Here is a 26,252-nt window from a genome sequence, read left to right on the forward strand (position 1 = left end):
ACCACCTTGTCTTTATGTCTCTGTCTTTTGTGTAGTTAGCCTCATTTTCCACCCAGCAGCATCCCTCCACCCTCTTTTTTTGTGTTTCTCTTCTCAACCATGGCCTCTCATCTACTCGTACTTTTAACCTGTACTGCATGTATGAAACTTACAATCATTCAGAAGAAAGGCAGGGGGGAAAAAAAGCTGAATAAATAAGTGGAAACATACAATGAACTTTAGTGATAAACTAAAGATTAACACATGTCTGTGCAGAGCAGGGGCAGTTCATTATAACTTTGTATGAAAAGAATTGTTATTCATTGTTGGGCTCAGATGGCTGGAGCTTTAATCTGGACTAGACCCAGATTCAATACTGCCACAGTCTACTGTGCGTGACGTAGCTGAGTGGTAGAAAATCGTCATCATTTTGCTGCACACATTTCTCCTTCTTTAGGAAATACAGCTTGATCCCAGAATTGATGATGATTCAGATTCTGTGGCCTTTTGAGTCACCACAGCTCAAACCAACATAACATGAACGCATCCTAATAAAACACAACTGAAGTGAATAGCTTTTGGAAGACCAGTACATCCAATGAGCATTTTACGCGCACACAGTAGGTTGTTGGGGTTTTTTTTATGCTTGTTTTTATTTCTTTAAATTGCATGCTAAGCATTCCTTTCTGAGACTAACATTTGTTACTGATGACCCTCTAACCAGTAAATCTTGAATCATTGTAAGTTGACAGCAGCTACATTGTGATTGTCCCGTATATAATGCCGGCACAAACAGGTGTTATTTCTCATTTATTTGTTACAGCAGCAGGATGCACTTGAAGCTCAACTCTCCCAACAAAAATGACTGATACAGGGAAAGCAGGATGAATAGCAGGTGGATATTAAGGTGGCTACGGGGCAGCAATGGCACTGACAGGAGAAATGACATTCTTCAGCTTAAATCAATCCCTGAACTGGGAGGGCGTGGTTGGTATAGGATATGAGAAGAACAAATCATTGCTCTGTGTAAGATCTATTGCATGCCTGAAATAGCTGACTGGCTTTACTATATAGTGTGGGAAATGATTGCTCATGTATAAAATAATGAATAGGCTCTAATTTTTGTGGGGGTTCAATTTTAATGGAAGGTTATTTCAATAAGATTAAAGCAAGAAAAGCTCTTCTAATGGCCATTGCACAAAGGAGGTCTTAGACTTATCATGTAAATTATCAGGTAATAGTGATAAAAAAGTTTTAAGCAAAATTTCCATGTAATTAGCTGTAAAACTAGAAGATCTAAATCAAAAACCAACCACATACTTTTTGTATGTCTCATATAAAAAGGTTTTTATATGAGACATACAAACATTTCTTAGTTTTGGTTAAAATGCGAGCAGCTGGATTTTGCTTGCTTGTGACCTGTAGTATTGAATTCATACATATTTTTACATTTCAATGAAATGTTAAAAAAAAAGATTAATTTTATGAGCTTTCAGCACATTAGACTTCAAGAAAGGCTCAGATTTATTATGCCTTGTCTAAACCCTCACACGGTACCTTTAATGCAGCCTGTAATCAAAATAACTGTATTTCCCAAACCTTACTGAGTCCTAGGGGCTCGTCGTAGCTGGGGAAGTCCATGCACCAAGTAGAGATTTAAAAAGAAAAAGACAGAGCAAAGCTTTCAGTGAGGCCACAGCTGTGTTATTAGCGTCCTGTTCCACAGCAGAGAGCGGCTAAATTAAACCCCACACTGAGAAGAGTGACAGGAATATGAGGACATCAAAGTATCATGCTACAAAAATGGGATCATGTTTGTGCTAGTCTGGAAACCACACACACACACACACACACACACACACACACACACACAACTGTCTCTCACACCAGTGAGCTAACTCACAGGAAACCTACATTGATTTTTTTTTTTCTCTAATATGCATGAGTGCACATTCAGAGACACTCACACAGGGGACCTCCCCAGCTTTCCTGACATGGATTAAAATGAGTCTGGATGAATCATTAAAAGTGAATGTTGTTCACTTCTGTCATACAGGCAGGAGAAAAACTCGTAACAGCACATTAAACCTGCTGTCGTTGCTTCTGAAGTAAACTGCATAAATTAGATGACGTATTTTAAATGTGCCGGTAAACACTGAGGTACAAAGATCATACTTGTGCAGTGTCTGTCATAGAAACTCTCACTTAGAAGAGTCCCTTTGACACTGACTCTAGGGGTGATATATCTAGGATCATTTGATAGATCCACTTCTTTCAAACATTTATATTGCACATTTGTTTTTATTTCATCAGATAGTAATTAAACTGCTAAACAATCTTCGACCTTCCTTTTATCCAAAATTCTTACAAGAGTAGTCGACTATTTGACTCCCTGATATAATTCTCAAATGTGTACCTTAAGCAGATAAGGCATAAGCTGAAGAGGAACTAGCATCTCCCACTAATTTAGAAGATTATCGTTTAGCCTGGAAAGCCAGTTTGTCTACTCCTCTATCAACAAAACAAGGACTGAACAGTCACTTATATTTGGTCATTAGAGGACTTTAAGGAGAGCTATTCCAGTGGAATGTAACTTTCTGAAACCCACACTGAAAGTTTTGCTACTTCAAAACCTTCCGTAATTGTGTCCCAACAAGCTTTTCTAATATTCTGGCAATAAAAGGAAGTTTTGAAATGGTCCTATAGCCCATGGGTAGTGACAAGTCCAGGTTTGGGCTTTGTTTTTCCAACAGGAGTTGGACAACACCGTGTTTGAAGTAGCCTGGAACACAGCCTGATGGCAAAGAGCAATTTGGAGGGACCGCAGAGGAATCGATAGAGTCAAAGAGTTTAACAAATTAGATTGTGGGTAAAATATCAGCTGAGCTTATTGAGGGTTTCATTTGGGTTAGTATTTCAGAAACAACATCCCCAGAAACCAATTCAAAATTGTGGGATGTCTGGCATCATAACTAAAATGACTATTAGACCATGATTTTTTTTTTTTATGCCGTTAATTAATAAAGACCATTAATCGATTTTCTTAGAAATAATAAATTAGTGGGGAAACCACTCACCGAAGCTGCTTTTGTTCAGGTGTTGGCAGCAAATTTTTCTCTTTGTTTCTGGTGGAGATTCAGAGCAATGGTTCTACTTCATGCCCTGGCATAGTCCAGATTTACAAAAACTCTCCATGCCTAGAGCTTCACACATTCACACAAACCATTTACATGTTGTTGTTTTGTTAGTAAATTTAACATAAACATCTATCCAGATATTTACACAAATGAATTTAAAAATGCAAATCCTTCTATAATAGTTAACTGTATTATTTCACAGTCTATAACGAGACATGGAGTGTTTGGATAGTGTTGTTATCGTTGAAGTAAACTGAATGCAGCTCAGTGTCCATTATAACAGCTGAACCCTCAACATTCCTGCATGTTCCTACGTTTTGAGTTCATACAAGTTTTTCTGGGGGGGTTTCTGCCTTGTGCTGCTCTCAATAGTAGCAATAGTCCAGTAAATGAGGCATTCAGGGACCCATCTGTTAGGGCCAGCCTGACGTCAGCTGGGCCCATACACACCAAGGGATCACTTGGGCCTTATGGGGGCATGCACATATAAACACGCACACAAAGTTTCCACAGATGCATCCTTTTGTAGTTCAAAATAGGGAAAAAAGTGATCCAAATGGTCACAAGAACAGGGCCATCAGATGTAATGTGGAGATTTACAGTTGAGTACACATGGAGGAATTTATATACGGTCTGTGACCTCTGTACAAAAAGATGTCCTATGGTTAATGTGACTGTGATGTAACTAATGCACAGCTGTCTTGTGTGTGTTGTATGTCAATTAATTTTAATTTTCAGTGGCTACAAAATTGCATTTTTGTAGTTGCATTTTGTGTGCTAGCAACCAAAGGAAAAAGCTTCATGACAGCCAGACTCTCCAGGAAGAATTTGCAGATTGCCCGATCAGTGCTTTCATTTTGCTTCATTCTAAGTGATGAACCTAATAAAAGTTGCTAAAATAAAATTTATTTACCATAGAAACAAACAATAAGACAACGGCCAACAAGAACTTAATTATGTAGAAACAATAAAACAAAAAAAGTTCCATTGGCCTTAGCCGAATAATTAAAGAGAAAGAAAGAGAGCAGTCACTTTCATTTATTTACACGGCGTTGCTTCGTGGTTACCATCACCACCATCACCATCATCATCACCACCATCACCATCATCATCATCATCACCATCACCACCACCATCACCACCATCACCATCATCATCATCACCACCATCATCATCATCATCACCATCACCACCACCACCACCACCATCATCACCATCACCATCATCACCATCACCACCACCATCATCACCATCACCACCACCATCATCACCATCATCACCACCACCACCACCACCATCACCATCACCACCATCACCATCATCACCATCACCACCACCATCATCACCATCACCACCACCACCATCATCACCATCATCATCATCACCACCATCACCACCATTACCACCATCATCACCATCATCATCATCATCACCATCACCACCATTACCACCATCATCACCACCATCATCATCACCATCATCATCATCATCACCACCATCACCACCATTACCACCATCATCACCATCACCATCACCACCATCACCATCATCACCATCACCACCACCATCATCACCATCACCACCACCACCATCATCACCATCATCATCATCACCATCATCACCACCATTACCACCATCATCACCATCATCATCATCACCACCATCACCACCATTACCACCATCATCACCACCATCATCACCATCACCACCACCACCATCATCACCATCATCATCATCACCACCATCACCACCATTACCACCATCATCACCATCATCATCATCATCATCATCACCACCATTACCACCATCATCACCATCATCATCACCACCATCACCATCATCACCATGACCATCATCATCACCATCATCATCACCATCACCACCATCATCATCACCATCACCATCATCACCACCACCATCACCATCATCATCATCACCACCATCACCATCATCATCATCACCATCATCACCACCACCACCACCATCATCACCATCACCATCACCACCATCACCATCATCACCATCACCACCACCATCATCACCATCACCACCACCACCATCATCACCATCATCATCATCACCACCATCACCACCATTACCACCATCATCATCATCATCACCACCATCACCACCATTACCACCATCATCACCATCATCATCACCACCATCACCATCATCACCACCATCATCATCACCATCACCACCATGACCATCATCATCACCATCATCATCACCATCACCACCATCATCATCACCATCACCACCATTACCACCATCATCATCACCACCATCACCATCATCATCACCACCACCACCACCATCATCACCATCATCATCATCACCACCATCATCATCACCACCATCATCATCACCATCACCACCATCATCATCACCATCACCATCATCACCACCACCATCACCATCATCATCATCACCACCATCACCATCATCATCATCACCATCATCACCACCACCACCACCATCATCACCATCACCATCACCACCATCACCATCATCACCATCACCACCACCATCATCACCATCACCACCACCACCATCATCACCATCATCATCATCACCACCATCACCACCATTACCACCATCATCATCATCATCACCACCATCACCACCATTACCACCATCATCACCATCATCATCACCACCATCACCATCATCACCACCATCATCATCACCATCACCACCATGACCATCATCATCACCATCATCATCACCATCACCACCATCATCATCACCATCACCACCATTACCACCATCATCATCACCACCATCACCATCATCATCACCACCACCATCATCACCACCATCATCATCATCACCATCATCATCACCATCACCACCATCATCATCACCATCACCACCATCATCATCACCACCACCACCATCATCATCACCACCATCATCATCATCACCACCATTACCACCATCATCATCATCACCACCATTACCACCATCATCATCATCACCACCATTACCACCATCATCACCATCACCACCACCATCATCATCACCACCATCTTCACCACCACCACCATCTTCACCACCACCATCATCATCATCACCCTAGTCCTTTTGCCCGTTAGCCGCCGCTCACCACCCGATAACTCTCATCCGTCCTGACAGGCCCACTTATTGGCCTTCAGTGGCCAAAAGGTGAACCCTGATTGGTCAATCTCCTTGCAGTTTTTCCAGGCAATGATCTCTCACAGGTGTGTCACATGATCTGTGTGCCAAACTGTTAAGCGATCATGGGCGGGGGAGTATGGGGGGGGGACGTGCTCCCCAGAAACAGGTCAACAAATGTCACAATAAAAGCATGCAACAAAACTGTAAGAATAAAACAACATTATCAAAAATGATAAAACACAGCAACACATGCAAAATAATTAAACACACCAAGTTAAAACATGCCAATTACAACATGCAACATTACACCTTGTGAAACATGTTTCCTGTTTTATTTTGATAGTCCCTAGTCCTGTGTTCAGTACGTTCATTCGGCTTCCTCCCTGTCTCATTATGTCTGTATATCCCATCCCCTCGTTATCCTCTGTGTGTTTAGTCCTGTCTTCCTCTGCCTCTTGTTGTTTTCCCACATTGCTGTGTGTGTCGTCTGTGCTCTGCGGTTTCTTAGTTTTCTGTTCCAGTTCCAGTCCCAGTCCCAGTTCCTAGTTTCCAGTTCTAGGTTAGGTTTCCTTGTGTTTGGGTCTTACAGCAAAGAAAGGCTTTTTGTTATTCCTTCATGTTATGAAGCATGCGTTTGGGTCCTACAGCCTTGACATTTTCTGTCATGAGCTGTTTTTAAATGTAACACATCTGTTACTTTGACCCATCACTCTGCATGATATCATACGTGGTCCCTAACAAAATCCCGTATCACACAAGACAAATACAGTTCCACTCAGGTTGTTGTGACTACTGTTTATCTATCACATCTTTGTACTAATTATTAATTGAGTAATCCCTTTGCTCACTGCTGGCCTACATTCCCTCTTTTTTTCTTAGCCATCTGTCTCGTGCTTGGCTGTATGATCTTCCCGGATGGCTGGGACGCAGAGGTGATCCAGGACATGTGTGGTGAGGACACTGGAAAGTATACCTTGGGCAACTGCTCTGTTCGTTGGGCCTACATTCTGGCTATCATCGGCGTGCTGGATGCCCTCATCCTCTCCTTTCTGGCCTTCGTGCTGGGCAATCGGCAGAGGGACTTCCTGCAGGAGGAGCTGAAGGCTGAAAACAAAGGTGAGGATTGGAGAAAACAAACCAAGGCAGAAAAATTCATTGGAAATAAAGAGCATCATTATGTTATGTAGAAAATTCATGACAAAAGGTTAGTACACCATGTTTAAAATGTAAGGTTTCACATATCAGGACATAATAAAAACTAATTCAGTTCCATTCAATTCCATTTTATTTATATTTGTTGATATATATTTAGCACCATATCACAACAATAGCAGATAAATGCAGCCTCATATGAACAATAACAGAAATTATTATCATCATTTATTTAAAAACCAAGCCAAAATCCAGACGCTGGCTGTGACAAACTGCACTGGGGCTATTAGAGTTGTTTTTCAGGTTAAAGATAAGATTTTCTGGAGAAAACCTTATTGCCAAAAGTTTTCACTTACCAATCCAAATGAAGAATGGGTCATTCTCAGGAGCTCAGTGCGCAGAGGTCACCAACTTTTTGCAGAGTCCATAGCGACACATCTCCAAACTTCATGTGCCCTTCAGATTAGTGAGCAGCACTTAGAGAGCTTCATGGAATAACTTTCCGTGGCTGAGCAGCTGCATCCAAGCTTTACATTACCAAGCACGATGCAAAGTGTCAGATGCTGTGGTGTAAAGCACACTTGACTCTACAGCAGTGGAGTTGTGCCCTCTGAAGTGTCTGGCAATCCAAATGAAAATCTGGATTTGGTGGTAGCCAGGAGAACAGTACTTGTCTGACTGCACTGTGCCAAGTTTGGTGAAATTTAGAGATTATGTTGTGGGGTTGTTTTTCAGGAGTTGGGCTTGGCCCCTTAGTTTCAGTCAAAGGAACTCTTAATGCTTCAGCATACCAAGACATTTTGGACAATTTCATGCTCCAAATAATCATTTCCAACTTTGGGAACATTTCCAGGATTGACAACATGACTACACACCAGTGCACAGAGCAATGTCCATAAAGACATGGATGAATGAGCTTGGTGTCGAGGAATTTGACCAGCCTGAGTACTGACCTCCACCTAATGGGATTAATTAGAGCAGAGACCTGTGAGCCAGGCCTTCTTGTAAAACATCAGCCTCTGATCTTCCAAATGTGATTTTGGAAGAACAGTAAAAGAAAATCCCATAAACACTCTAGAAACCTTTTAGAAAGCTTTCCCAGAAGACTTCCATCCATCCAACCATCTTCTTCCGCTTATCCGGGGCCGGGTCGCGGAGGCAGCAGCCCAAGCAGAAAAGCCCAGACCTCCCTCTCCCCAGCCACCTCCTCCAGCTTGTCTGGGGGAACACCAAGGCGTTTTCAGGCCAGCTGAGAGATATAATCTTTCCAGCAAGTCCTGGGTCTGCCCCGGGGCCTCCTCCCAGTGGGACATGCCCAGAACACCTCACCCAGGAGGCATCCTTGTCAGATGCCCGAACCACCTCAACTGGCTCCTTTCGATGTGGAGCAGCAGCGGCTCTACTCTGAGCCCCTCCTGGATGGCTGAACTTCTCACCTTATCTCTAAGGGAGAGGCCATCCCAGAAGAGCTGAAGATGTTATATCTGCAAATGGTGGGCCAAGGAATGGGATGTCACTCAAGTTCATATGCATGTGAAGGCAAGCAAGCCAATTCTTTTGGAAACATAGTGTACATTAGAGGCAGTAAACGCATTAGAGGCTTATCTTGGGAAATCTTCAACAGAGTGCTAGTGACCAGCTATCAGCACTAAAGCAATACCTGAATGAGCAATTGCTTCCTGTATAATATTTCACTCTCTGTAATCGTGTGATTCTCATTTAAGCCTTGAAAATAAACTGTGCACAAGAACTGGGATAAGCTTCTGTCTGAAAGTTGGTTCTGCTTTTGCTTTTCATCAGCAGAGTACATTCAGACAACCACTTACACTGACCCACACCTGTGGAAATTTAGAGTCTCCACTGAACCTAACTTGCATCTCTTTGGAGGCCTTCATGGTAGAAACCATACAGGCACAAGGAGAACATACCTTGTGCCTGTATGGTTGTTACCATAAGGTGCTTTATATTGTATAAAGCACCTTGTGGTAACTTCCATTGTGTTTTGGTGCTAAATCAATGTGTGCAAATACATTTTGAGTTGAACTGAATTGAGTATTACAGTAGGAGTGTTGACAAGTCCTTCAGCAAACAGATTATCAGACTGGAGTACATTAACTGCATTGGCACTCACAGACAGTGATGGCACTTCTGATATAGTGACTTAACTATGTGACCAGAACTCCCTTTATGTATGTATGAAGTATTTGGCTGTTGCAAGATTTTTAGAAACATAGTAATTGATCCCTTCTTATGAACCGCAAACAGTCAAGTATTATTTGAAAAGTGAATTCTGTATAAGCTCTGGCAGGCAGCGAGCGTTAAAAATCAGTCAGTGCACAAACTGAAACATTACGTCACATTTGGATATCTCATAACATAATTATTTAATACTAAATAAAGTTAGAATACTGTTAAAAGCTGTCAGGTCACAGCCACTACCAGGCATGTTTTCATTCAACAACCTTCAATCAGTCAAAGTGTGACCTTTGTCCTTGTTTCTTTTCCACAGACTTCATTGTGTCAAGGGTAAGTGCACATGTACGAGTACATCATGTCTTCAGTCTGTGGTTTCATGGTTGATTTACTGTATTTATCACATCATGAATATAACAGACACTAAACTCTTCAGATTTAGTCTGAATAATATCCTGTTATTATTTAGAATAGAAATACATGCTGCTCGGTATCCCATTTCAGTATTTTTTTTATTGTATTGCCAGTAAAGCAATACAATAAGATTTTCAATTAGCTGAAAAGTGTAAGCAGTTGCTGATGAGCCACTACTTTTGCTACTTTTGTTACCCTTTTTGAAAACTGACGGTATCCATTTAAAATTATATCTGCAACATGATTCAGAGAGTCTCAATACTTACTATCCTGTGCATATCCATGCATTTTTCTTAATCGCTAATTTAGTCACGATCAATTTGTCAAGTAATAGTGTCTGTTTTAAATTGCCAGTTATGTCAATTTAAAATGGCACAGTAAACAATTTATTTTCAGTCTGAGCTTCAGCTGACCTGCTGTCAGGTCAGATATTTAGCATTTGTCCTCACGAGAGCGATGGTGTTCCTTCACTTTAGAGACTCTTGTATACTCGTGTATCGACTTGAGTGAATGTAGGCTAAAATAAAAAGCACAGAGCTAGAAATGCGAAAGAATTTAGTGGGTGGTCACATGTAGAGCAAAACATCCCCGGGCACGTTTTCCCAAAGGAGCGGGACCCACTGCAAGTGGATGTGTCAAGACGTCAAGTCGGGAAAGGCCTTTCACTGAAGACTGTGCGTGATGCAGGATGTCAAGCTTCTGTGTATATTCGTCAATGTGTGTGGTCTACTTAAAAATCTCTGCACACATAAATGGGTGACAGGTGTGTCACAGGAAAGGTTCTGTGATTACAATCACTGGAGGTAGTACTGTGAATATCAACGGTGCTTCTTTGAAGTCTTTTTTTTTTAATTTAAGCTATGAAATATGCTCTAATTTCCGGTATTAGTAAAAGATATACTGAAATGTCCTTTATGAAATAAAAGCAAATGATGCACAATTTAACGAGGTGCATCCACCATCTGACCACTCAGAGATGCAGTTCATTATGAAAATTACTGTTGCATTTTCCATCTTATGCCTCGGTTTTGCTCATTGGCGTCGGCCTATGAAACACTTATATCCTTGAGTTTTTCTTCACTTCTTTCTTTGAGATCATGACTTTTTTTTTTTTTAATAAAAGAAGTAGGATTTAAGTTCAAGGATTCAGCTGTATCCAATGGTGTTCATGCGATGTCAGGTTGATTTAATTTAAGCACCAATGTCATTGATGGGATAGCAATCTATCACTACTAGCGCTAAACAAACCAGCAGACCATCATGAATGTGAAATGTTCAAAATGCGTGCACAGTGAGATCCTTTAGTTACCATAGTGTTACATTAAAACTGCTTCCTTCCTTCCTTTAGCTCCATCTTGGTCCACCTCTGCGAATGGATGGTGTAAGACCCTGCAGTTTTGTCGAGTTAATCTCCAGCATGTTCTCCTTGCATGTGCTTTGATCAGTTATGGCTGAGAACTTGATGGCTTTCCTGTCTTGTGAGAAACTTTGCACTTAACTTTTACTTATCCTTATTTTCTAATTCTGTTTAATTAGCTTCCTTGTCAAAGAAAATGCTCAATACAATTTACAAAGTGAAAGTAATTTTTAGAGCAAATTGAATGTTAAAGGAAAGTGTTCAAAGTTTTTGGAAATATGGTCATCTTCCTGCGTCCACCTGCATCTGGACGTCAAACAGGATCTTACCGCAGTCTTTCTCAGCCATCACAGGGGGCAATATATACATAGTCTATGTTTCTCATTGGTCAGCACTGGCCCACGCCAGCTATGTTTCTCATTGGTCAAGGCTGGGACCGTCCTTAGTTTTTTGGCTTACTGCTTCAAGGAGGGCTGTGGGTTGCACTTTACATACCTTAAGTATTCAGTGTATAACTGAATAATTAATACCAAAGGCACTGATCCATTCTCTTACGCTCTGCCAGTTCAGGGTCGTGCTGGTTTGCAGCTACTGTAGGGAGAAGGGCGGGTACACCCGGGTCAGGTCGCCAATTTGTCACAGGGCCATGTTGTTGTTAATAATTATTTTTTTTAATTATTATTATTATGATCATCATGATGATCAATTATTCATTATGATTTTATCATAAAATTAGGACAATTTTCATATCCCTCATAAATTGCTTTTTGACAAAAGGGTTTATTCCCTCTCTCTGGTGGATTTGACTCTATATGAAGAAACAGAGGTGACTACTCTGGGAATGTGTTACCTTCCCACAGGGGAACACAGCCAGTTTTTCAGGGCCTCTGGTATAGCCATCATATCCAGGTAGTAGATGACGGATACTAATTACAAGGACACTAGTTCAAAATTTACAATTTTAAAAGCTAATAAAAAGCAAAGTTATTGGCCGATAATAATCGATGGTTTTGAGATTGAATTTCAGAAAACGTAGTCCTTTTGCTCTTTACATGTTCTATGCTTAATGATGAAAAAATCTTGTGCCTTGTCTACAGATTCCTCATGTTATGTATCTGTTCTTTACAGAACAAGTAAGATACCCTGTAGTCTGGAAAAAATAACATTAAAACATGTGAGAGTTGATTTTCAATGTCAGATGATTTGATCTTGTTTAAAAAATGGCAAACATGAGACGCATGAATGCTTGGATGAGTGGAAGACCATGAGAGGGAAAGAAAGCCTTTCTCAGTTCTGTTTAACAGAAAGAACTTAAGATATCCCAAAATTAGGAAAAGTCCATTGTTAAAGAAGTTAAAAATTATGTTAAATATAACACATAGCTTAAATAAGTAGAAATATATGTACTTTAATATGACCACATAAGTATCTTATCAAATGTCCAACAACCATTGACCACAACGTGACCCTGGAGAGACAGCTTCTCCAAAGACAAGAGAAGTCAGCAAAAAACTGCAATAACTTCAAGATAATGTTCATCAATTTCAAATTGTGAAAACATTTAATATCTCACCATATATAGTGCATAATGTCAAGAGATTCAGCCAGTCTGGAGAAATCTCTGCAGCACTGCATTAAAACAGAATCAGGCAGGAATAGGTTTCCTCACTAGTCCAGCAGCTGGTCTCCTTGGTTACCTCCATGGATATTTACAGACTGTTAAGAGCGGATTCCAGCTGATTGCATTTTTTTTTAAGTTTATTTGCACAAAATCATTTAAAAAATAATGCAAAGGTGACTGAGAGGAAGCTTGAATTCACGGTTAATAGGATCAACAATGGGAGTTCTGCAAAGGGACAAGAGTGAATCCAGAGTGAAACGAGAGGGCTCAATAGGTACTGAACTATGTCCAAGAGTGAGTGGACTACAGTCTTACGTGGCAGTGAGCATAAACATGAGGGGTATCTTAGGAGGCAGGTCGATTCCAAGAGGGAAGTGACCAGTGGCAGAGGGCTTGCAGGCAAGTGAGTATTCCAGGTGACAATTCCAGCGATTATCACTACAGGAGTGAAGACAGTACAGTCTACAATACTCTGCCCAGAGGTGGAGCCACCATTCCAACTGAAGCTTAGATTCACTGAGAAAAACAAAGAAAACAAAAGAGAACCCAGCCGTGACAGTATTGCTGCCATCTTATTCAAAATGAGCTATTTTTCATGAAATATTAGGTCTCAGTTTAATCACTTGATATGTTTTCTATGCTCTACTGTGAATCATTTGTGGGTTTGTGAGAAGTGATTTAAATCTTACACATCTCAGATTTCTTGGAGTGAGGGTTTTATTTACTAGTTAGGCTGCATTATTCATAATGGTCAACAGGGGCGCTTTTGTGTGTAAATACATTATGTTGTGCTGTCCTTTCTTTTGGAGCACTGACGTTATTGCAATGTAAATCTGAACCTATGCTTTAAAAGACTGGTGGTCCTCAGTTAAAATGGCAAAGCAGCTGTATGTTGGTGTTTGCAGTGTAATGTTCTTTTAGCTCTCCTCCTTATCACTCCAAGTTCTTTGACAGCTTTAACCATATTAGACTTACCGTTGTGATGAGGCCCACCACGTCAAATATCTGATGCAGTAGGAATTTAATTCAATTTAGTTCAATTTTATTTATTATAGCACCAAATCACAGCAACAGTCGCCTCAAGGTGCTTTATATTGTAAGGTAGGCCCTACAATAATACATACACTGAAAAACCCAACAATCATATGAGCCCCTATGAGCAGCACTTTGGCGACAGTGGGAAAGAAAAACTCCCTTTTAACAGGAAGAAACCTCCAGCAGAACCAGGCTCAGAGAATTTAGTGTTTACAAACATACATAAATGTCAAGAAACATAATGTGCAAGAAAAATCCCCTCACACTGTAACTGGGTCCAGTACGTATGTATTTCTTGGAGGCGCGGCACCTAACAGATAATACAATATTCAATAACCTCCACATCTCACCCAACATCCAACCAACTTTGGGTAAAAAATCTTTTTCATTTGACGGTTTTGTTTGAAGAATGAGTCATCTGGTAAGTGCTGAAGCTATTAATATCCTTCTCCACAGGCAGCCTTCATCAGCAACATTCAAACTCAACCCCCATCCCTCCCCATCCAGCCTGTTTGTGACAAACAGGAGGTTCATCCAGGGGCAGCTGTGACTGGCTAAATAATGGATGCCTCAAATCAGACTGCTGCTTGCTTAACTGAGTTTAATTAAACTTGATCTGACCTTGGTATTCACAGGCCAGTAAGTTGCTCCCATTTGTATTTGTGACATTTACAATAGTTTTCGGTTCTTTTAATCCATCAAAAGAAACATTTTTTTCATTGAGTTATCAATAAACATTAATAAAACATTAAAGACCTAAGATCTCATGGCAGAACTATGAAGGTTTATGCATTTCAAATAGACATAGCAGCTCTAAAGGATAAAATTACATTGAAAGTGTATCAGAATGAGGCTGCAAAATCTGTAAGAAAAACGTTAAAGACTGTCACATTACAATGTTTCTGTTTGTTTTTGGCCTTTTATTCACCACCTGCTGATTCATATGTCAAAGTCCTTGTGACAGTTCCCCTACTTTGACTTGCAGTCATGTGACATAAACAAAGGAAGCTCCAACAGTCATTTGAATTTTAACATCACTCATTTAAAGGTTACAACACCAAACAGAATAGGAGAGGAAAGAAGAGTGAGTCATGGCTGAATGTGTGTGGAGTCAGCAGGAAAATAATGAACGTGCAAAACTGATCTACAGGAGAATAGAATTGAAAATACTAGAAAATGTCTGAATGCCAAATACCAGGCAGTAGTCACAGCCTCTAACATCCGTCTGGTTTCATATGGATCCATTTGGGTCTTGTATACAAAATAATTATTTTTCCACTTTTAAAGGGAAAATATTCAACTGCCAACAGATTTCGACACTAACAGCTATTTTTGATATGATATTATCAATTTAAATAACTTTATTAAACTACACGGTTTGGTTCACAGAAAGATCGCAGGCTGGTTTGAACTACAAGGCGTGACACTTCTCTGTGGTACATCCCACTCCAAAACATTCATGCTGAAGACTGTCTGAAGTCCGGGACAAATAAACAAACAAAAAAGAACAAAAGAATACAAATCTTGGACTCTCTTGATAATTTAATCCATCATAACAGCTCGATAGTGGTTATGGTCTTCATGAATGTCGCTGTCGATTAATAATAATTCAATTCAATTCAATTCAATTTTATTTATATAGCGCCAAATCACAACAAAAGTCGCCTCAAGGCCTGCTGTGTGGTTGTGCTGAGTGAAATTTGTGTATTTTATTAGTCTGAGCAGTTATATGTGTTTTACACCGGAAGCTTTAGAATACAGTCATCATCTAAATGTGCCAACTATCTACCAAAAATAACCCCACTAACTTTGAGGCTTCAAAACGCAGAGTCCAGAAGTCTGGATCCAGGAATATTTGGATTCTTTAGCATTGTGAGACAGGACAGGTTGGGCATTTCACATCATATCTTCTCAGATACATATCCGATTTTATTCAGAAAATATAGGAGGCATTGTCTTGGTGTTCTTCACAAAATAACAAACACATGAAATTCACTGAAGGTGAGGAAGGAATTTTCTGTTTCAACAGATGTGTGCAGTCTGTGAATTGTGCATGATTTTACGGAGACATTTCCACTCTAAACTGTTGCATATGAGATAGAAATGTGTGCAAATGATGCCTAATTTTGTGCTTGACATATAACCCCAGTGTTCAAGCACAGTCTATCCCTGCCAGTACAAAATAGTATATAGCATGCAGGACAAGAATGAGTCCTGGCACACACCTGCTTTGCCACCCTCTCCTGTCTCTCATGGCATGTTTCAGTTTCCATTTCTCAGCTCAGATGCTGCTGTCCTGACACTGCCTCTGTTCTTTCTCTCTCTTTCTTAACCAGATTGAAATACAAGAAACTAAGGATCCAAGATTTTGTGTTCAGCGGTTCCATTGAGAACCAAAGATCTCTTCCTCCTCTTCCAGCTTTGTGCCTCGTTCCCCGATACTTCACCTCCTCCATCCATCTCCTGTCCTAAGCTCTGCAGGTGAAACCCTTTTGGTTTGGGTTTTGGAGGTCAAAGTTTGTTAAGCAGGACTGACACGAACTAATCTAACAAAGTCAAACTGTTTGAGAAGAAACAAAACCTGAGAGAAAGTGGGATGATCAGCTTTACCAAACTCTGGGATAAAATCATTCGCAAACACACACTCGTATTGTTCCAAGGAGTTATTACATCAAAGCTCACAGAGTTAACGAAATGTGATTATTGAATGAAGAAAAAAACCACTTTACAGCTTTAAAAGTCAAAAGAAGAAGTGCGCATGTAAAAGCACACAGGTGCTACTTATGACATAACAAAAAAGAAATGAAACAACTTTTGTACAATTTAGACGAGGTGTCATTTTGAAGTCTTTTTTAGGTTCATTTTCAACTTCTCTTTGTACACGACACTGTCTGAGCCCGGGAACGTCAAAATAAACATGTTTCTATGGAAATAGGTAAATACATACTTTTAAGCATTTTGTTGCCCATACGTGAAACAACATATTCATCAGCTGTTAGCAGTATAATGTGTTTGTCCTTTACTCTGTGTGTAATAATACCAACAGGTGGCCAAAACCAGCTGTTTCATTCGTTCGTATTTCACAACATTACAGTTTTTGGTTTGTTCATCAAAGGGGCGATATCTGTTCTGCTTCCTCAGCTGGGTTCTGTTTGTATGTCCAAAAAGAGCCCTGCATGCTGCATCTATCTCAGGCCTGAAAGACGATGCTGGGGCTCAGACTCCTCAGTCTGCTGCACTGTCCAGCAGTTGAAGAGTATTGAGAGGACAAGAAAAAGAATTGCATACTATGTAGCTAATCTTATATGGACACAGACAATTGGCTGACATGATGATTATACAAGGCATTTTCATTTTGGAAGGCACAACTGAATGAGAAGGTGGAAAGAAAGACTATCGTGATCATTATTTACTTAGATGTTTTTAAAGTTTTAAACTTGCTTTTTCCAAGTTGCTGCCTGAAAAGCTGACAGATTTAATCCAACAGCTCTGTAAAGTCAGTGAATAATAAAATAGAATCTAGATTCTGATGGACGCACCAATACCCTAGTGCTGATGTTGCATGAATACAGAGAAAGTCAACACAGGTTCAGATCAGGACGATCTAATAAAAACCACAAAAAAACCTCATGGATAATTTTCTGAAAGAAAACAACTTTGGAACATTTAGGATTCTGTTGGGGTTTAAAGTGGCCTAAAAACCCTTGTGGAAAATCTCTTTTGGTGATTACCAATAATGCAAAAGTCTGTAAGATGCTTTAGTTAGTGCGCCCATTTATAGTCAGGGGCTAGTTTGATCATTTATCATGAATTAAATGCTGTAAAAGGCATTTAAACTAATTACTCAGCCTATCCGGGAAAGTTTCTTTGTTTGTTTTTAATATTTTGACGTAAATTTCAGTTGTAAAGTTGATGTTCAACAAAGTCAGTTAAGAAGCTAGAGCATCTCTTTTATTCAGTGGAAAAAGGGTTGTGGGCTAGCCATAGCTAACCAGCTAAAGTCACTGAAGTCTGTTTATCTGTTTTCCTCATGAATTTTACATTTTACAGTATATTTTCTTTAAACTTTAAAATGGGATGTCAGAAGACAGGCTTTGATCTTACCTCAATTTTGACCACATATCAAAGCTATTTAGTAACCATGTTTTGGATTTGTATATCAGTGTAGCTTGTAGGAGGCAAATGATGCTAGTGCTGTCAGTTTGGGCATCTTTAAAAAATACTAGGACATCATCAAGAGCATTAAATTTATAATCTATATTCAAAACGCTGGTATAGTGGCAGACACACAGAGGTAGGGATGGGTATCGTTTAGGTTTTATCCGATACCGGTGCCGGTGCTCAAACGGTGCTCAAACCGGTGCTTAAAGAATGGAGAACACAAACTTTGTCCAAAAACCTCTCATGTTCAGCTGTTTTTTGTAAAAAGATAACAATGTTAGCCTTTTCTGCAGCTATGGGGCATATATGGCATCACTCTTGGCTGGAAGCAGTGCTTAAACAATGGAAAAAACACAAACTTTGTCCAAAAACCTCTCATGTTTAACTGTTTTCCACTTTTTCTTTGGTCATTTTAGCCTTTTTAGCCAGGGTGAAGGGAGCATCTGCCATCAAACAAGAAGACAGCCGCATGTAGCTATGATGATGTTTGCTAGTTCACCTTACATGCATTAATGTAATAACGTGGTTAGCCTACTCAACGTAAATTACACACGAACAACATTAAGCTACTCACGCAGAAAAGAGCGGCTGCTGCTGCATCATCATCCGTCATCATTTCATAGTAGACGAGTATATATTGTTTTTTTTTGTTTTTTGGTTGTTTGTTTTATTATGTCTGAAATAAATAAAGATACAATACAATACAAAAATACAATTTCTGCTACACTGGCAGGGCTAGGGGCCAGGACTCTCCTCTTCGTGTTTTTGGGGGATGTTGCATAACAGCCAACCCACCCGCAGTAGATGTGCTCGGTGTGAGGTCTCGCAGCAAGCTATCAAATACGGTGCATTTCTGGGCTTTTAAAAAAACGCTATGTGTCGCCAGGTGTTTCATCGGATTTGAGGTGTTACCTCCTTTGACAGTATCACAGTATCAGCTTAAAGCACTTGTTGCTGCTGAGTTTGCATCTTTTGCTGTGAAGTACAGCCAGACTTTTGACCGCTTCGCTTTGGGCATTTTTAATCTGTAGCTCTACCTGGACCCGCCTACTATCCTCGGAAACGTAAAATGATTGGCTAGAAGTGTATCACAGCTCAGGAATAAAAGCACCGAAATAAAGCACCGAAATGTGCGCTGCTTTTTCGGTCTGGTTACTACCGTTTATGTCAGAACCGGTGCCATGACACCGGTACCCATCCCTACACAGAGGCATGCAATGAATGAAAGTATGCAGATTTAACCTTTGGAAGAGTTTCCTGAGCATTTTAGTGGTATGATATTGCACTCACAGTCATCTCAAGTGATAGATGTCCTTTCATTTTCTGTCAGCCTCAGGAGTCTTTTTCCTTTTTCCTGCTGAGGTGTATTAAAACACTCATCCATCGAACCGTTCTCTTCTGTTTATCCAGTTCAATCATCACATAATATCTGCAGTAATATTAGTTTGACTTTTGATCCTCATTGGTTGAATACCTGCGTGACTGGAGCAGTTAAGAACATGTGAGCACCAAAGGATCTTTAGTTTTTGTGAGATTTTCTCAGGGTTAAAGTTTCCAGTACAGATTTCTCAACTAGTTTTTACACAAGCAAGTATATGTTTACAACACATGTATTGATAGTTGTTTTGGCTGATCCCTTTAGGGGTCACCACAGCAGATCATCTGCATCCACCTCTCCCTGTCTCTGGTATCCTCTTCTGTCACACCAACCCCCTGCACTACATCCACAAACCTCCTCTGCATACATCCTAAACCATCTCAACCTTTTCTCTCCAAACCGCTCACTCAGAGATATCTTTCTGATGTACTCATTTCTCTTTCTTGTCCTTTCTGGTCAATCTGAATTTAAATCTTAACATCTAAAATTCTGCGACCTCCTCCACCTCAGCCTCTTATTGTGGTGGAGTAAGGTCTCACTGGCGCCTTGTAAGCCTTCTCTTCCACTCTTGCTGCTACCCTTCTATCGCATATCACCCCTGACACTCATTTCCACCAAGACTACCCTGCCTCACCTCTCTTTTGCCGTGTCCGTTGCTTTGTATGGTTGACCCCAGGTATTTAAACTCATCTCTACTCCTTACATGTTACCATTTCCACCAGTTTCCTGGTAATTCACACACCATCACAGCTATGTCATCTGGACCAGCTGTCTTTCCACTCTTCATCATCTTCATAGCTGCCTTCACTTATTCCTTACTAATCCTCTGCACTTCCTGATTCAAAAACTCTCCACCATCTATCCTCCTCTCACTCTCGATTTCTTCATTCATCGGTTCCTTGGAGTATTTCTTCTGTCTTCTGTCTTGTCAGCAGACTCTTCAATCACTAGCACATTTCCATTTCTGTGTTTAATCATCCTAACCCACTGCACATCTTTTCCATCTCGGTCTCTCTCTGCCTGGCCAATTGATAGATTGGCCAAGCAGATAGATTTTCTCTCTTTGCCATAAGCCTAACCTTCCAATACTTCCTCTGTCCAGAGGATGCACCAAACAGCTTGGCAGCTTCCCTCAGCACTACAGCTGTATGTTCCCAGTCAGCTTGTAATTCTTCCCTTCCACCCAGAGCACGTCTCAATTCCTTCCTGAGCCTCTGCCCTCGCTTCCTCTTGATGATTGAAGTGATCCTACAGACTACCATCTTTGCTGCCTAGTTAAATTCTCCTGTGCGACCACCGTGCAGTCTCCTACCTCTTTCAGATTGCGCCTACTACATAAGATGTAGTCCACTTGTGTGCACCGTCCTCCACTTATACACCACCCTATCTTCCTCCAATCAATTCAACAGTTGTACTAATAACAGCAAAAGTAAATTGGTATTTGCTATGATTTTTTTTTCCTTGAATAATTTGTGGCATACTCAGCAATGGCATTTGAGCTGCTCTGAATGAGTCATATGTCAAAGACACATCCATGCAAATAAATATATAAATAAAAAAGATTTGGTCTTCCTTCCTTCCCAAGACTGTTATTTAATTGTACCTAATCAAGATGAAAGTGATTGGTTTATACTTGTTTTCTTTTTCCTCTGCCTTTGTTTGAGTGTTAGTTTGGTTATGGGATGCTCTGATGTCTCTGTGTAGTGAACAGTGTTGGTCAAGTTTCTTGAAAAAAGTCATCAGTAACTAATTACTGATTACTTCCCCAAAAAGTAATCCTGTTACTTTACTGATTACTTATTTTTAAAAGTAATTAGTTACTTATTTACTTTTTAAAAACACGATTTACAACCTGAATAGGTGATAAATAGATCTTTCAGCCCAATTCTACTTTTTCTGCATAATCCCTCATACAAAATGCAATCAAGTGGAAAAGTCTCTTTTTAAAACTTGTTTTATTAGTTTTAATCTTTAAACTTTATGCATCAAGCAAAAATTTAATTATATGCAACATTCTCTGACTTGAATAAATCAGTTTAACATTGAAACCTATTTTCTGCACATTCCAGCACATAAAATAAAATATTTTGTGTGTTTACACTCAGTCTTTCAAATAGATGCAAGTAAAACACAGCAGAAAATAAATAAAGTCAAAGACTCAGCGGTCCTGTTGCTCTATTTTCACCTGTAAAGCAGGACTGGGGTAGGCGGAGGTTTACCCTGGTGTTGATCTGCACACAGCTGTTGTCACTAACGGCGCACTCGCTTACGTCACTGTCGTGAGACATTCTGCAAAAAAATCACGGTTTTAGTAACGCAGTAACGCAGCGTTACTACGGGAAAGTAACGGTAATCTAATTACCGTTTTTGCAATAGTAATCCCTTACTTTATGCATTACTTGAAAAAAGTAATCAGATTACAGTAACGCGTTACTGCCCATCTCTAGTAGTGAAACAGGAATGTTTGAGCAGAGTGGAGAGTCCAGCATGGCTGCCAGTGCCATATAACCTTTTTATCACCATTAGTGTCATTTTAAATAAATAAACCAGTAACTAAAAATTTTAATTTCTGTTTTACAGAACGGCAGCACGGTGGCACGGTGGTTAGCACTGTTGCTGCACAGCAAGAAGGTCCTGAGTTCAATTCCAACATCAGGTCTTTCTGTGTGGAGTTTGCATGTTCTCCCCGTGTTTGCGTGGGTTCCCTCCGGGTACTCCGGCTTCCTCCCACCGTCCAAAGACATGCAGCTTGTGGGGATAGGTTAATTGGATAATCCAAATTGCCACTAGGTGTGAATGTGAGTGCGAATGGTTGTTTGTCCCTGTGTGTTGGCCCTGCGACAGACTGGCGACCTGTCCAGGGTGTACCCTGCCTCTCGCCCTATGACAGCTGGGATAGGCTCCAGCGCCCCCCGCGACCCTGAAAAGGATAAGCGGAAGGATGGATGGATGTTTTACAGACACAGGAGCAAAGCTCATGATTCAAATGAAATATAATGGAAATGTCTTTACAGTTAATACTGATCAATTGATGATGAATGACTGTTATATGTAACATTAGTTAAAGTCTTTCATTCTATTTACATACATGTCAATGAGAAGCCTTCATGTAAGGGAACCAGTGATAACATCTAGCCATACTTTTAACAGGCGTTTTCCCAGCTGATCTTAGATAAGATACTAGTGAAGCCTGGATTCCTGAATCTTCTCAAACATGATTAATTAAATGCCCTTTACTGGCACTGTCTGGATGTATCTGACTGTCATGCTCTAGAAAAAGGGAGACTTTTGGTGACACTCTGGGTCCCCTCTAAGAGACTGCGGATGCCTCTCTTCAACTGTCAGTGCCCATGGTGACCAGTACCAGTCTGGAAATTGACACAACACGGACTCCAACACAAAATGAGAGCAAAACAAATTCTGGCTTCAGATCATATCTTGCTAGCAACAACATTAGCCAGCTAGTTGCTATGTTGAATTGTTCAATTTTCAATTCAGTTCAGTTTTATTTATACAGCACCAAATCACATCAACAATGACCCCAAGGTGCTTTATATTGTAAGGTAGACCTACAATAATACATACAGAGAAAAACTGAACAATCATATGACCCCCTATGAGCAAGCACTTTGGCTCCCTTTTAACAGGAAGACACCTCCAGCAAAACCAGGCTCAGGGAGGGGCGGGGCCATCTGCCACGACCTGTTGGGGAGAGAGAAGGAAGACTGGATGAAAGACATGCTTGGGAATCGTGACCGTGAATTATCAAGGAACAAAGCAAAGAGTTAAGAATCCTCAACAAAGAAGAATTTAATCTAAGCTAAACGGACTTTTGGCCCCAAATGTGACAGCAGTGCATTCGGTGCCAGGTTTGTTATCAAAACTCATGAACTTCCCCACTGAGGGTGAAACTGCCTGTGTGGCAGCAGGGTGGAGTTTGTGGTACAGTGCAACTGTAAGACTGAAGATTTCTGTTTTGAAAGGCCAAATTCCTGTGCACCTGAGCCACCTTGGATATTTCATAGCATGGCAGCTACAGGGAAGGAATTCCTTATGACTGCTGTGATGTTGTAAACAGATGATCATTCCAGCTGTCAGAAAAGGTGTAACGTCATCTTGGAAGGGTTAAATGTTCCTCCTCTCTCCCCAACCAGTCGCAGCAGATGGCCCCGCCCCTCTCTGAGCCTGTTTCTGCTGGAGGTTTCTTCCTGTTAAACGGGAGTTTTTCCTTCCCACTGTCGCCAAAGTCCTTGCTCATAAGGGGTCATATGATTGTTGGGTTTCTCTATGTATGTGTTATTGTGAGGTCTACCTTACAATATAAAGCACCTTGTTGTGATTTGGCGCTGTACAAACAAAGTTGAATTGAATTGAATAGAATACGCATGTGACAGTATTTGTACAAATGACAACTGCCAATATAATTCTAACACCGCAGATAAACTCTATACATTTTTTATGAATCTTCCCCCTACCAAAAGCTGTAATATCAAGCTTAGAGAGACACGATAAACCTGACTGTACTCAGACAGTTGCTTATATTTTTTTATTTCATTAAATTTATATGAAACTACATAAACAAATGCGTCGAACTTAACTGGTGTATTTCTCAGCTTATCATCATGTCCTGGCACAACTTTCTACCCCTGTGTTGGTTAGCCATGTTTCCTGTTATTTCTAACCCTGACTGTGCAGCTAAAAAATGACCAGGGGCAGCAGGCTACACAGTAAGTCGTGGGTGATCGCTGCTTTCTTGGTTGTGGTGCAGTGTGTCCAGACTACTGGCTGAATAGTAACATAGTTCCTTGCTGTGCCTTCTCTCAGCCTTCCATCTGCTGAGGCTGGAGCAGTCACCTCAGAGAGCAGCTGTGGTCCTTCAGGTTTGCCTCGGGGAGGGTCAGGTAGAGTGCTGGACAGTCCTAACTACTTTGATACTTAGTTATGTACTTCAGTGTTTCAATGCATGATGTGGTGTGAAATGACCATGTGTGACAACCCACTGCCTTTGCAGTATGTTTTCCCCTCAGTGTGGTCTTGGTAATTAACAAAGTTCTTTTTTTGCATTTGCTGGCTTGACAAAACTGAAAACATCAGTCAGCGACCTTTCTCTGTGTAACTGATCTTCCTGCTTCGAAAGTGGCACAACCCAGAAAACTATAGCAGCATCCCACAAACAAGCATTGATATAACGCTTATATTTGTCATTAGAATAAATGTGCAGACTTTCCATTACAGTCTGCTACAGACATGCCTTTCACAGAGCAGTCCAGGATCTTCTCCAGAGATTTACCTCAAAATCTCCAAGGAATGCCCCCTAACCGATTTATGAGGTTCATAAAGTTCTCACTTAAAGCGACACCAGTGCAGCTGCCATGCAGATCCAAGAAAAGAAACCCTTGATCTCTTGCATTTACATACCACGTTACATTCTCCCTGCTGCCTCTGATCCTTGAAGTCCACTGGCAGTGTCAGTATAATGTGAGTGGGACAAAAGGTGCAGTAAACCTGTTTTTGGCAACAATAACATCCATCCATCAATTTGCAGGAGACTATTGATCAGCTGGTGGCCACGTGATAACTATTGGTCATGAGGGAAAAATCCTTTTTCCACGACTGGTTTGCAAGTGGTTACAGGAGGATGTTTGCTGTTGCTGGGTGAAACTGATTGCAGTAAAGGAATACACATTTTTCTATACTGAACAGAAAAGAAAAGATGTTCTGTAGAGACCGTCAGTGCAACTCTCCAGGTCACTGATGGGTTATTTGCTGTAACTCATTTAGTTCTACAACTGAGAGCATGATGTTCTTAGTGTGTTATTCACCTATTACAGAAAGACATGCATAGTGATTATGAGCGCAGATAAAACTGAATACAGCGTACTAAACTATATATCTGTGTAAAACACTGAAATCAAATCAACTTAGCAGATGCTGTAACTGAGAAATGTGCTTTTGCAAAAATATAACCTCATTGTTAAATTTCAAAACTTGTTTGGAAAGCGTCATCAACAGCTCCAAAGGTCAGAAAAGTTCAGGGTTTGTTTTGTCATAATATTTAATTCATTTCATTTTTATTAATGTAGTGATGAATCAGAACAAGAGGTGCCTCACACGCTTTATATTGTAAGGCAAAGACCCTAAATAACTGTATTTAACAGCTCCATGGGCAAGCTGTTGAAAATCAAGAGAGGAAATTGCGACATCCAGTGATGGTTCTAATTAACACATCCATAGAAACTATCGCTTTCTGTCACCGTGACGTTGCTATGTATAAGTGCATATTGTAACTTTTGAGACTGAACATATGATCAAACACAGCTAGAGTATCAGAGATCAGAGTGACAATGGAGAAGCTGACTTTCACTTGGGTCGTTTGTTTTACATTAGTCTGCAGCTCAATGCTGCTCTCTAGTGGAGAGAGACGGCACTGAGAAACACTGATGCAGTTAAGAAAACTCAGTAAAAGTACATTTAAACCTTTAAGCTGCATAATAGTTCTTAACAGTTGAGCATATACAGAAAATGATCTCATCCAACTCCACAGGCCAGTGCATTCCTCCTGTATAAATTGCATGAACCAAACCACCATCAGCCACTGACACTCATTTCCATGAGTATGCTCTAACCTTCACCTGGTTCAATGCATCACCACCTTTAAAAATAAAGCGCAAGTAACAGAAC

The 26,252-nt window shown here is 40.5% G+C and overlaps 1 protein-coding gene across 3 annotated transcripts in view; it reads left to right on the forward strand.

Moving 5' to 3' along the window:
* The window catches only part of lhfpl4a (LHFPL tetraspan subfamily member 4a), a 31,661-nt gene extending 10,518 nt beyond the window's left edge, over positions 1-21,143 (forward strand). Inside the window, exons 2-5 of one of the 3 annotated variants that reach the window (XM_026169097.2) lie at positions 7,140-7,376; positions 9,922-9,938; positions 11,368-11,400; positions 16,369-21,143. In XM_026169097.2, coding sequence (XP_026024882.1) covers positions 7,140-7,376; positions 9,922-9,938; positions 11,368-11,400; positions 16,369-16,422 — 341 coding nt within the window. In that variant the 3' untranslated portion in view covers positions 16,423-21,143. The remainder of the gene's footprint in view (positions 1-7,139; positions 7,377-9,921; positions 9,939-11,367; positions 11,401-16,368) is intronic. The other 2 variants (XM_026169098.2, XM_026169099.2) reach the window with 2 other exon arrangements.
* Positions 21,144-26,252: the final 5,109 nt, after the last annotated feature.

This window comes from Astatotilapia calliptera, chromosome 5 (assembly GCF_964374335.1).
Source record: "Astatotilapia calliptera chromosome 5, fAstCal68.1, whole genome shotgun sequence".
NCBI classification, from domain to species: Eukaryota; Metazoa; Chordata; class Actinopteri; order Cichliformes; family Cichlidae; genus Astatotilapia; species Astatotilapia calliptera.